We start from the raw sequence: 14,075 nt of genomic DNA, 5'->3' as shown, positions 1-14,075 counted from the left end.
TACTGTGGGGCATTAAAAGATGAGTAAGAAGCAGACTCTGACAAAACAGTAGGGAATATAAGACAAAGCTCCAAAAATATGTTAAGAGCTGTAAAGAGTATGTGAGTGGAGGGAGGGTGACAATTAGCAGAGGGCATCAGAAAAAGTGTCATGAAGCAGCTACTATTTTGATGCACATAGAGAACTGTTGAAACCTGCCATTCTGAAGGAGATGAACATTATTTTAGGGAGTGGTTCTGAAACCTTAGATTGCATAAGAATCTCACATGTGTGGGTGGGTGGATGGGGGGCTGTAATAATCTATATTAATTAGCTATTATTACAATAATAATGCTCAACAAAACACCCCAAAAATTTAGGGCTTAAAACCAACCCTTAGTGTTTCTCCCGATTATGTATGTTAGCTGGGCAGTTCTATTAACCTAAGCCAGGCTCAGTTGATCTCATTTGAGATCACTCATGTTTCTGGGGTCATCTGGTGGGTCAGCTGGGGGCTGGATGAACTGGGTGGTCTCTAATCCTCCCTTAGGCTACTCTGGGCTCTTTCACCCGGCACTTTTCCTGGGTTGGAGCTGAATGGGTCCTGAGACCTAGGCTCAGAAGTGACACACAGGTATACCTGCATTCTTTTTGGCAAGAGCAAATCTCAAGATAGCCCCTCATGGGATGGGGAAACAGACTCCACCTGTTTATGGGAAGGGTGGCAAAGTCACATTGCAAGGGCATGTACAGAGAAAGGGAAGGGTGGGGTCCTTTCTGTAATCAGTCTAGCACCAAGGCTTCATCGTTTTACTTTTCTTTGTTATTTCTGTAATCCCCACCCCAGGGTATTTTTCCATTGGTTTTTAGAGAGAGTGGAAGAGAGAGGGAAAGAGAGAAAAATATCAATGTGGGAGAAACACATTGATTGGTTGCCTTCTGCACGAGCCCTGAACAGGGCCCAAGCCGGGGAGGAGCCTGCAATGGAGATACGTGCCCTTGACCGGAATCAAACCCAGGACCTTTTGATCTGCAGGCCAATGCTCTCTCTATCCACTGAGCCAAACCAGCTAGGGCAAGGCTTCTTCATTTTGATTGGAATGTGAGTAGGTGAAATGGAGCTACCAGGCGATGCAGGCTAAGGTTAACCTGACATGTTTATTTCAAATGTAGGCAGCCGTGAGGAAACACTCAAGAGTTTTGAGCAAGGAAGAAACATCTTCAAAGTCTGGCTTTCACAATAAGCTTGTGTGGATACGGGGTGAACAGGAGCAGAGAGTAGCAGGAGAAAGGGTCTCTTTCCCATTCATGTAGGTGCAAGTGAAAGAGTGTTCAATGTGGTGGCAGTGGGGGCAGAGTCAGGAGAAAGGTAAGAAGCTTCCTCATAAGGACTGAAAAGGTAAGGCTGCTGGTAGGCCTGGAGGCACAGGCGGGGAGTTCTCTGCCTTTTATACCAAACTCATATTCAACACTCATCCTATTGTTCTACGGGCAGAGTTCCCAGATTTTGTTGTCAATTGACATATGCTAACACAGCATTTAATAATTGGCAGGACATAATCGCAGATTGGAGATGTGGGACTCTGACTCATTGCTTTGATCGACGATCCTGATGAAGCTAAGCTTTCTTATCATATCCCAGACTCAAAGATTTTCTAAGATTGAGGCTTGAGTTCATTCAGTATGTGTTGTTGTTTTTTTTCCAGTGATTCCATACTTCATAGGTCTCTGATTTTAAAATATTTATTTTAAATGATATAAGGTTGCACAAATACGTTATTTTCAATTTTATTTAAATCAAATAAAATTGTGATTGATGTGAAGAAATTTGCATAGAAACCACGAGTTTTATTGAAATAAAAATTTAAAGACAAAATCCTAATACCTAATTATCTTATCCTGAAATAATTAAATGAAAAGGATATACACATGTTAAATCGCCAAAAACATGTAGGCATTACACAATGCACATAATGAAATCATAAAACATTTTATATTGCTTTATTATAAATAATTGGAAAAAATATTTCATTTCTCAAACCCAGATAACAAAACAGTAAATCTCATGCTTTTTTTTTGTTATTTCATTTTATTTTTGTAATATGACTTGAGGAATAGTATTTCTTATCAAAAAACTGGTTTAAAAACTCTGTAGAAACACAAAAGAATTAAACACTCACTTTCATTCTTTTAAATGAAGGCAATCAAGAAGGTTTTTAGAGGGAGAGGCTAATCAGTACTATGAAGGAGTCACCAAGAATAGAAAAACTGTGTAATACCTGCAAATAGCACGTGTAAGGCAAAACAAGGTTGTATACAGATGCATACATATAAAGACTTGATGGTAAATTTTTAAAAAATACTTTCTTAAAAATGTGAATAGCTCTATTCTCTCAAATAGAAGAGAGCCATAAAGGCATACCAGATCAAGTCACCAGGTTTGAAATCGGTATTGTTGCTTTGAAGAAAACTTTTATTTTTCTAAAAGGACACCCAATATGTATTTCAATTTTCTTATCTCATGTTTTGATAACACCTGTTCACTATTGTAAACTTGAACACTTAGAGACAGTAGTAACTTCAAACTCACTTAAAATAGATTATACCACAGGCATATCTTCATTAAGAAAATTATAGCAACCAGCAGTCAAAATTTTTTTATTCAATAGGTGACTATGATTAATTTTTGTGTCTATTTCCCTTATGCATAATACAGTGTTTTGCCAATTTTTATCACTAATAATTTTAAAAATCTGAAACTGCTTAAGAAAAACAGAGCCTGAGGGAGAAAAAACATGAAGAAATAATGTATTTCATAAAGTAGTGTAGTAGATTTCTTTGAAAACTTGTGTTTATTGGCATCAATTAAGAACAGTGTTGCATATTCCAGATTAAACAGCTATTAGGTTTACTGTGGATATAAACACGCTATATACAATATAATTTTTTTACTTTTCATAGACTTCAAAGTGTATCTTTTATGGAAACTGGAACAGGGTAAATTTGGAAAGCATGTTTCAGTTAGTGAGCAAAAATTAAATTAGCATAAAATAACAGGGTGAAGAACTGAAGATCATTATTTAAAAATAATGTAGTTACACTCACATGTACACATGCAAGAAAATACTGTAAAATAAACTGTTCCAGTTTACTTGGTTTTACTTCAGTTTAATACACTCTAAAAAAACTGCTTTCATGTAGGATATCATAGGAAATATTAAATGCACGTATATTATTTTAAGAGCTTGATGATAAATTTCACATTCATTAAACTTTACTCAGGCTATAAATATATTTTTATATCAATCAGTCAGTTTTTAAAGTAAATGAAAACTATAGTGGGGGAGGGGGGATAATTTTTTAGCATATAGGTCCATACTTGATAATGTTCATTTTTTTTTTCTGAGGACTGTATAAAAAAATAAAAGAGTAACAGAGTCTGTCCCGACATCACACTGTTAGCCTTCATGCACTACAATTCATTATGATTCAACAACATGGAGTTTACACTTGAAGATGGGTTAACTGAAATCAATGAGTAAGTATGACTTAGGAATTAGGCTTCTGAAATTCATTATCATTTAACCGACTCAGAGAGCAATGCTGTGCTTCCTGAACTTTTACTAAAATTGTGCAACAGTATAAACGGATTGTTAGTAGGTGTGCATAGAAACACCACCATTTCACTGGTGTGACACATCTTTTCCACGGGATTATGAAAGGCCTGCTTCTATTCTTCATGTACATTCTTTTTGTTGGTGGTTCACGTTCTTCTTCTTCAGTTTTACCTGAAATCAACCCTATTTATCATAGTTCCAAAGTAAGATCCAGTAGTAGCTTGAAGCGTGGGGAGCTGAGCGGTTCCTTCCCTTTTGAAAACATGACAGTGAGTGGCGTCCTCGACAGCCGAGCCACACGAGCAGGGTCACCCCGAGCACAGACCTTTGTGAACTCAACAGGCTCCACATCCACAGTCAAGAACCTGGCTGATTTCACAGAACTGCTGCCTGTTGCCGGGAGGGGGACACATGGTTTTGCTCCAGAAGTTTTCAAGCGGTTTCTCATCTGGTAGCGTCTCCAGATTTCTTGGTTGTTTTTATAAACTGCTCCTGAGATCGTGCCTTCAAAAATCCAAGGGTCGGATCATCATGGTTGCGGAATGTAAGGAGTAACTGGGCCCTTTGAAGTAATGCCACTTTATCCCATTCAGTTTGCCCAGGTTTTGTCCCGCTGTATAGAACATTCCGTTTAGATTGGACGGACCACAAGCATCAAACCACCAGCCTGAATAAAATAATTAGTTAATAATGAAAGAAAGAAGAAACAATTACAAAGAAATTGAACAATTGGGAATTAATGGCATTAACTGAGGGAAATGTGTTCATACTTGTTATGATCACTTGCAAATAGTAGGCATTCAAGAAACAGCTTGCCCTTAGTAGAACTGTTTCAAATGACACCCGGTTTAAGCATTATATGAACAACCAGAGAGAGGAATGCTCTCAGAGAATCAAGTGTCTGTGTCACTCCATTGGGACACATTTCCCACGGAATGATGGGTAGCTTCTCGGTTTCATTAAATGGCCTGGATTTATTTGTAGGGCAAGTAAAATGCAGATACCCTTAAGAGGCATCCCACCTTACGCCTATTATTGGGAATAGGGCAATGAATTACTCGTGAAGAAATTCAGAGGTTTAGACAACTGACATCTAAACAGAGAGAGAGAAAGATGTTTTTCCATCTGTTTCAGAATTCTGCCAAGAACTGGCCCTCAGCTGCTTCTGAAATGAATTGGACACTGGGCAATGACTATGAGGCTCAACTTGAATTTGAATTTCTAGCCCTCTCTGTATGTAATAGCAATATGGGAAGTATTCATCAGTAGTAGCCATGTAGTTCCTATGTAGCAGTGTTTTTCTGAGATTGTTCACGTTCTTTCGAAACCTAGTAAGAGGAAAAACAAACAACTTGATCAGTGACATGGGGACCCTATGCTTGCATAGCTCTCCATAAGGATAACTCGGTACTTTATTTTTTTTAATGAATTAAGTTCTCAGATTTTTAGATAAAACATAGTACTTTTTCTTCCTCTCCTGAAGTAACACTGCTGAAATCTTCAGGGAGAAAGTGATGCCAGAGACATTCTGGCATATTTTTACTTGGATACAGCTGACCTCCCTTTGATTGCAGAGTTATACCTAAGGGACTCATAGCCACAGAGAGAGAAAGCTGCGCAGCTGATGTTTAACTGTAACACGAGCATCATCCTGCAGAAACTTTAGAAAAAGTTAAGTGGAGAAAAGCTAGTTCTCATTTTTCAATTTTGGAAGATGAATACAGCTGGGTTGTGTTTATAAAGTCATACTAGAGACATAACAAGCTGTATTAATTATCAGCTCATACTGGGGAGCAGTAAGGTATGCTGATGAACTGGGAGAGATGCTGTATTCAGTGCCGTTTTACCAACTGCATGCAAAACAACATAGATGTGGAGGCGATGAAAACACAAGGAACAAGAAGGTTCTTTGGCAAGGAAGGAGAAACTGTAACATTCCGCCTTTTGTCTTAAGATTAATTCCTTTAAATATTTCTGATAAGTACAACTAGCAAAAATATGTTATTTATATTACAAAAGGCATTCTAATATTAGGGAATTCATTTACCCTGAAGACTCTCAGAGGAGAAAATGAAACCCAATTTGATTGCTGCGGAGTTTCAACTTTCTCCTCCTTTCCTGTGACCTTGAGGCCCTCTTTCCATCATGTTAACGAGCCTTTCATAGTTTTGCAAATGTCCACCAGGGTCTCTGAAGCAAATTCAGCCACTCTATTGTTGAGAACTACTGAAAATCATGGACCGGTCCTCCAAGCCACATGAGGGCACTGAGAGTAAAAGTGTGGTTTTGTTTGGTTTCTAGAACGTCATAAGAATCCTGGAAGACTGTGGGAAGGCAGATGTCTGTTGCAACAGCAGCCTGGCAATCCACAGCACAGGCCAAAGGACACGTTGGTTGGGAAATTTCACATGAGCTTAAGAAAATGACAAGCAACAGTAGGGATACATGAGAGTATTGACTAAATCGATCTTGCGTGTGTTTCTAATGAGTACAATGGGAAAATGTTTGTAGTAGGTGAATGGCATTTTAGAGACATTGAAAGACCAACGGCTGGGTTAGAGTTAACCAGAGAAATGGTGGCCTGAGGTGAGAAGGCCTAACAATCAAATCCCAGAGTCTTGCTCATTAACCTAAGAAACAGAAAGGCCTGGTCTATATGGGCTCTCTGGTGTACTGAGCTACTTAGCGCTGCACTGAGCAGAGTTCACTTGGCAAATGACTGACAAGTGCGGACAGGTTTCCTGACAGGTTGACTGGCTTTGATTCTGTCTTCTTGTAAAGTCTCTAGGGTCGGAAGTAGCCTTGTTTACTAAAAGTTACATTTGATAAACCATCCATGCTTATTATATTCATTTTTCCATTATTTCTTCATTCAATATGCCATTATTGTTAAGTGCTGTCACACAACACTCAATAAGACAAATATAGTCCCTGCCCTCATGGAACGTACTTCTAATGTGAAAAACAGACAAAAGCAAGCAAATAAATAAATACAAGTCACGAGCAAAGGAAGAAGAACACACAGAAGCATCAGGGACTAACAGGAAATCTACTTGACTTTCCAAGGTCCTGGAAGAAGTTGATATTTAATGAGGCCTCAAGGATGAGAGGGAGGCAGCCACGTGAAGATGGAAAGACTACTGTAAGCAGAGGTAGCACCTGCCAATGCCATGGAGAGGAAAGAACGCTTTGAGCTCAGGGACTAAGAGAACATCAGTGCAGCTGGTATGGTGAACAAGAGGGACACTTGCAGGAATAAAGGTGAGATGTGGAAAGTCTTGATAGAAAGTTAAATAATTCTCATGGGAAAATTTATAGTTGATTCAGTCTACTTGTCCATCATCAGGTGAACAAGTAAAACATTCTCTAGGAGTAGGAGTCAACATTTAATCAGGAAAACTAGATCTTTCAGGTTAGATGTTTAATAAAATATTATGTGGAACCCTCATTTTGTGACTATAATCTGCCAAAGCCATCCTGAGGATAAGTGGCAGCAAGATAAAGGGGAAAAATTTGAATCTAGAATCAACTAAAAAATATTAACCAATAGGAAGACAAAGGGGTCAGATTAAGTAAAACAAAATTATGGACATTAAGGAATACATCATGTTTTTTTTTGTTGTTGTTTGTTTGATTTTAAAAAGCATGGTTTTATTGATTTTTAGAGAGAGGAAGGAAGAGGGAGAGAGATAGAAACATGGATGAGAGAGGAACATGGATTGGCTGCCTCCTCATGCCCCTTCTGGGGATAGAGCCCGAAACCCAGGCATGTGCCCTGGCAAGGAATTAAAATGGTGACCTCTTGATGCATGGGACGATGCTCAAGCAACTGAGCCACATCTGCCAGGCCATAGCTTTGTGTAAGAAAGAGACAATAGACTGTTTAAAAAAATGAGATGACAGCCATTAATACAAAGCTTTTTAAAATCTTATAAACAGCTTGGCTGGTGTGTCTCAGTGGTTGAGTGTTGATTGTTGAACCCAGAGTTCATGCTTCAATTCCTGGTCAGGGCACATGCCCAGGTTGTGGGTTCGACCCCCAGTGTGGGGTATGCAGGAGGCAGCCTATCAATGATTCTCTCATCAGTGATGTTTCTATCTCTTTCTCCCTCTCCTCTCTCCTCTCCTCTCCTCTCCTCTCCTCTCCTCTCCTCTCCTCTCCTCTCCTCTCCTCTCCTCTCCTCTCCTCTCTGAAATCAATAAAAATATATTTAAAAGAATAAAACAAAAATCTTATAAATAGAGGCAGAAAGTCCTGCTTGTGGGCCCATAAGGCCCGCTCATTTACCAACTGAGCTGGGTCCTGAAGGTGGGTGTCTCTGGACAGAAAGAGACTCAAAAGAGAACATGTATGTACTCTCGGACAGCCGGGGAGAGTGTCTGCCAACAGCCTGCGCTGGCTGGAGTGCCAGTGGGTGAGGGGTTGGAGAATAATAGCGCTAGCACAATAAATAGGAGTGACAACACAAAGGTTTTTATTATATTAAATTTTTTTTGTAGCAATGGGGAGCTGTGAGCACCAAATCAGAAATGAGAAGACCCAGACAGTGATGCTGACTTCAACTAATAACTACGAGCTTTTAGTCAAGAATATATATAAAACGTTATTTTTGAACAGCTAATATATATCGAGGACTCTGCTAAAATATTTTTATGCACTTTCTCATTTTATTCCCCAAATAGCCTTATGTAGTATGGCTAGTACCACAGTAAAGGCACCAATGCTCAGGTAGTTGAAGGAACTTTTCTAAGAACACACAGCCACAGCTCTTCATTCGTAAGATGTGCTTTATAAATGTCTGATCAACAGTTTTCCCAGCACAGCTTCAGGGATCAAATAAGGCAATGCGCTTTTTCCTTTGTTCTTTATGTGTCTGGGAGTAACAAATAAGCAACATGCTAAACAAGTTAAGCTAGAAAAGGCACTTTAAGTTTGAAAGAACTCGGTGATGTAAGCAAAGGAGAGAAGAAAGCAGCTTCCATCGGCTGCTGGGACAACTGATAACATGTCTCAAATGTTTTAAAATTGGCAACTGCTGAGATGCACTCTGCCAAGCATTTTTCTTCATAACCTGTAACCTCATGTATATTTTAATAAGAAATCTGAGATGCATGCTTCTAATTCATTTACACTTAACTCATTAAAATTTAGTTTTGTAATAACTACCCTGCGCTTCCTAGGCCTTTAAAAATCATTCAAGTCTTTTATCTTTGAAGTAGAAATTCGTATTTTATCACCCATCCATGAAAGTTTGCCCAGAAAATAGGAATTTAATTCTAAACTCGGTATTCAGGAAGTTCAAATTTATTTAAAAGTCAGGAAACCTAACTCTCAAATTCTGATCTAAACAAAATGTCTCTCAACACGCTTTCCTAAGGTAACAAGTATAGCAAGATAAAAAGATATATCTGTTTTTATAGGTTCCATTCATTCATTTTCAATGCATGCATTCTAATCATCAGTATGCAAAAGAGCTTGCACAGAAAATAAGATGTTCCTCTTTTATCACCAAGGATGAAGCTGAACTAAACTGATTGGTGCCACTGTTATCAGTGGGATCATCACAAAATACCTTGTGCTGAGTCATGTGCATAATGTTGGCTTTAGGCCAAGGATGTTGCTCCCCTGCCCCCCCCCCGCCCCTTTTCTCTTTTTTTTGTTCGAAAGATGAAAATTATTTATCCTGGCGCGTAATCTTGAATTCATTTAAAACCTCTAGGTATTCTCTTACTGTCTCTTCCCTCCCTTGGACTTCATTTCATGTCAAGTCCTCATTAAAACGTGCTGCAAAGTAGGGTTGAATTCTTGTGTTTGAACGCCATTCCTTTAACAGAGACAGAGGGAGGAGTGGACAAGGTGATGGCTTATATGAAGGTTGCGTTCAACTCCTATGCCTGACACTAATTTTGTGACTTTTGGATAATTATCTAACTTTTCTGCATCTCAGCTCTTGCCTAATTCAAAGGGCTTTTAGAAGAATTGTGTAAGTTATTAAATACAAATTACTTAGGATAATGCAAAAATGCCTGTTAGACAGCAGGACGGCAATAAATATTCACTATATCATTGTCAGAGTAAAATGCAAACAAAAATGATTATTTCTTATTGATTGTCAGTTATTAACCTTTGGTAACAGCTTTGTGCTATAGAGCTATTGATTCTGGTTCATTATCCAAACTTATCCTTTGAAATACATTTTCTGATTTTTTTCTTTTTGCTCTTTTCCAAGAAGCAAAAATTTCCCCCAGAAAACAGGAATATAGTCCTAAACTTTGTACTTAGGATGTGAAAATTTATTTGAAGGTCAGGAACCTAATAGTCAAATTTTTTCCAATTTAGAAATTTAGTCTTCTGGGGTTTAGTTATTCTTAATATTTAGTCCAATCTTCTATATTCATCGCTTTATTACATGTGTACATATAAATATTGCACATATACATACTTATGTATCTTTAAGTTCATGCAATGTTACATTCATACCCATGTTGATTTATTTTTATGTCTTCTCAGCAGGATTACTTGTAATTTAGTTATGTCCTTTCAGATTCAGGGAAAACATATTCATTCATTTAACCAACATTTATTGAGCACCATGTGCCTAGCACTATGCTAGACACGGAGGATACAGCGGCAGATAGCATGAAGTCCCTGTCTTGAAGAAATGTAAATTTTTGTGGAATAGGTTTACAGATTATGTAACAAATAAACTGCTTTGACATAAATAGTGCAATATAGATTTTTGTGGTCAACCTTAAATTATCAGCATGGATCTTTTCTTTCAACATTTTTGTCTTAAAATCGAGGGAATACCAGTTATCTGACAATGCTTAGCACATCCTTCTTGTGCTTTTAAAAACTCTAAGATGATCCTATTTTCCCCCAAATCTTGTCACTTCAACCAGTTAGAGAAGCTACTAATTTCTTGCATTTTCTTTGTCTTCTTCAAGATTATATAGAAGATAAGACAAGCATTTATCAACTCTAAGCTGCTAGCATCTGCTAAGTTCTAGGGTGTATAAAGAAATTTATGTGTATGGCTTTATCCCCTTTCAGGACTGAACTGAGAGATATCCTTTGTTAGCTTTAGCAAGACTTGTCTGCCGGCTGACATAGTTTATGCGTGGGAAAAGACACTGAAATTTTCCCCACAACAGATTTCTCTCTGCAGAAGATTAGGCCACATTTTTACATAGCTTTTATATTATACACTAAATATGGAAATTGTGTTGAAAGAAGAGTAAGGTAAGAAAAAGAATTTAAAACAATACCATGTTTTGGTTTTGCTGGCAACCTTTAGTGATTGTAGTTTCTAACAGGCCTTTAGAAATACTTATTTTGAAGAATGCTAATGTAGTACCACAGACCACATTTTCTTTGAATGTAAGTTTGCTTTGAATATGACAATCTAGTGATAAAAATTTTTCATTTTCATAATTTGGGAGTCAGATGTTCTTTGCTCATTTATTTTTATATACAATAAGTTCATATAAAAAAAGCATGCATTGAATGAGATTACATTTTCATTTTCTTAATGTTAAATAGTAGGTAAAATGTTACATTTATAAGAAACAGATTCCTTTCTTTGGGCTCAGGAGGACATAGTAGGAGCTTTCCTGTGGGACTAAAACATTATTTCCTACAGTCATCTTAAATGTATCCCACCTACTACTTAAATATGCAGATTTGTCACCATATGCTACATAAAGGGAAAGAACTTACAAATTTTCCTAATGTTGATGGAATCATTGAGCACAGATTATTTCTGGCTTATAAATCTATGTTGACAAATCATCTCTATTTAATGATTAATAGAGGGGTCACATCCATAGAAAACGTGTGTGGAAATTTTGAACTCAAAATATAGAGTTTGATTTCATAAGAAATGTGTAATGAAACATGAAAATTTTTCAAAATTTAAATTGGATGGAAGAATGGCTGGCTTTTGGGTAAGGCAGGAATAGGTACATATGCTTCTGTGAAAGGAGCAGTAACACACGGTGGTACCTATTCCTATTGATGGAAATGTGCTTTCTCAGCCAACTACACCTCCTTTCCACCCAGCCATGCACTAAGAATTACAACCCATGCACTGAAATTACTATTACTGCAGCCACAGTGAGGACATGGATAAGGGAATCACAGAACCAGAAGACCATGGAAGGGACAATCTTTTCTGGATCCACAATTACAGGGACATGCCTAAGAAAGCTCTTTCGTACAAATAGCCTTAAGCTCTCTCGGTGAAGGTGTCCATAACTAGAAATGCACAATCCTCCCTGGCAATCCTTCCGACCTTTGATCATGGACACCCCACCTACGTTACTTTTCCATTCCTGCCACAGCTCTATCACAGGTTATATTGTGTCCTTAGAACTTGCAGAGTTTTTAAATTGTGTCATTTCTTATTTACTTTTTCTGTGGATGGTCTCCCTCAAGAGAGGAGGGTTCTAGTCTAACTTGCTCAAATCTCTAATAGTAGTTGACCCTTCGTGCTCATTAAACTATGTTATTGTTAGAAGTTAGGAAGTTAGAATGTTAGAAGAAAGATCAAAATGTTCTACCATATGTCTAGCTGAAATACCTTCTGCTTTCAATTAAGCCCACCTCCTGTTGTTCAGTGTTGGACAGATAAGGGTAAACAATGATACCACATTCTCCAACTATAATCCCTCCATGTACTTGAAGAAAACTATTGAGGACAGTTAGTAGGCAATAAATCTTACTTTACCCTAAATTCCTTTTAGAAGAAACAAAGCAAAAACATAAACAAGATAAAAAAAAGCTTTAATTGATGATGACAGAGAACTATAAATTATCAGTTTCAAAGAGTATGGAATCTCACTGCTTAAAAGAGACTATTTTAAATAGGCAACAAGTTCAAATTCAATTTTTTAAAAGGAAATAATTAGATGAGAAAGTGTTCTGAGAGAAAATATGACAGAGAAAACAGAGTGATGGGGAGGAGCTAAGTAGATGCAAGTTCCAGGCAGTACTCACATTACCTGAACTGTCACATGCACCCTTACGCTCTCCAGCTCTGAGCTATCTAAATTCCACACATGAGCTTTGTAGACTGAAGAGCTTTGCAAGACCTGGATTCTTCCAAAAGGATTTTTGATAGGGTAATGGCATTTGTTACAAAGACACATTTACTTAGAGTATTCCAGCCCAAGCAATGGAAATTTTCTCTCCCCAACATATGTGTTTATTGGTGAGTAAGAAGCGGGTCCAAGAATGATTATGGATGAAAGAACATGACAAAGTACACTCATTTGAAGCAGAAATAAAACCATAAATCTGAGCAATGAAGTTTTCACATCAACAACCAAGAGGTGCATTATTCTCTCTACTTTGCTCTACGTTTTCATTATTATGACAGAACTATGAACATATTGGATGCTCTTCTAAGGAAACATTCGAAAGATTTTACTGTTGGTCTCTCATGTGCTGTATTTATTTGGTAAGAAAAATTATCTGTAAAAATAGACATGAAGAAAATGAGTGTGTTTTGGTATTAAAATGGGCAGAAAAGTGGACAATCAAAGTCTTTCTGTCTTTGTATCAAGTTTCTGATAATTCCCTTCATGGGATCAGGAAGGTAATAAAAATAAAAAATTTCTCTCTGGAAAAAAGTTTAAAACCTAATCTGTCTGTGCTCGCTTTGGCAGCCCATATACTAAAATCTACCTTAAAAAAATATTTTAAATTTCTAACAACTGCTTTGGGGAGGGGGTCATAAGATTACATAGACAGGACTTTTAACTGTTTGAGGAGGTTAAATGTGATGCCAAATGGCATGTTTCAAGCTTAAGAAGACGGTTATGATAGAGGCAGAGCCATACTGGGCTGGCATTGATAATACTAGAGCTGGTCTCATGCTGAAAAGATGTTAATATAAATGGAGTGGTTGGGGTCAATGGAATGTCATTTGCTGTAGTATTAATGGAGATTGCGGCAGGGGTGGGGTGGGGGTGGGGTGGGATGAAGGTAGAAAGGCTTCTCCAAAACCTTCTCTCCATACTCTTCTATGCTCTGTTAATTGATGAGAAAAATGTCAACCTAATGATTCATTTCATTGGCTTCAAAATTTGAAAGCGATTTAAGGGTTACAAGATGGTTATTCATTCATTCATGCACCATATTTTTTATTGAGCTCCCATGTGCAACAATCTACTGCACTAGATGTGAAGGATGAAATGATGAGCATTAATTTACTTTTGTTTTCCTTCTGTGCAAAGTGGAGATTAGAGTTCCTTTCCCTACTTATGTCACTGAGTTTGGAGTTCAAGTATGACAGTACAACAAATAAAATAGCATGTAATAACAATGCTAATAGTATCACATTTTGGGAAGAAAAATGTTAGATTTAAACAGGTGTTTTTTTTTTTTTTTTTTTTTTTACTGGAATGAAAAGGTGTTTTGTTGTAGAATAAGAAAGAGAGAGAATCAGAACAGTTGAAGGTGGGAGTGCTGGCTAT

General features: G+C 37.5%; 1 protein-coding gene across 3 annotated transcripts in view; it reads right to left on the bottom strand.

Annotated features, from left to right (window-relative positions):
- Positions 1-1,812: 1,812 nt before the first annotated feature.
- Positions 1,813-14,075, bottom strand: part of ANGPT1 (angiopoietin 1) — a 246,320-nt gene continuing 234,057 nt past the window's right edge. For all 3 annotated transcript variants that reach the window (XM_059671913.1, XM_059671914.1, XM_059671915.1), the window contains exon 9: positions 1,813-4,263. In XM_059671913.1, coding sequence (XP_059527896.1) covers positions 4,103-4,263 — 161 coding nt within the window. In that variant the 3' untranslated portion in view covers positions 1,813-4,102. The remainder of the gene's footprint in view (positions 4,264-14,075) is intronic.

This window comes from Myotis daubentonii, chromosome 17 (assembly GCF_963259705.1).
Source record: "Myotis daubentonii chromosome 17, mMyoDau2.1, whole genome shotgun sequence".
Lineage (NCBI taxonomy): Eukaryota > Metazoa > Chordata > Mammalia > Chiroptera > Vespertilionidae > Myotis > Myotis daubentonii.
The sequence above is the reverse complement of the archived record's forward strand: the minus strand, read 5'-3'. Positions and strand labels throughout refer to the sequence as shown.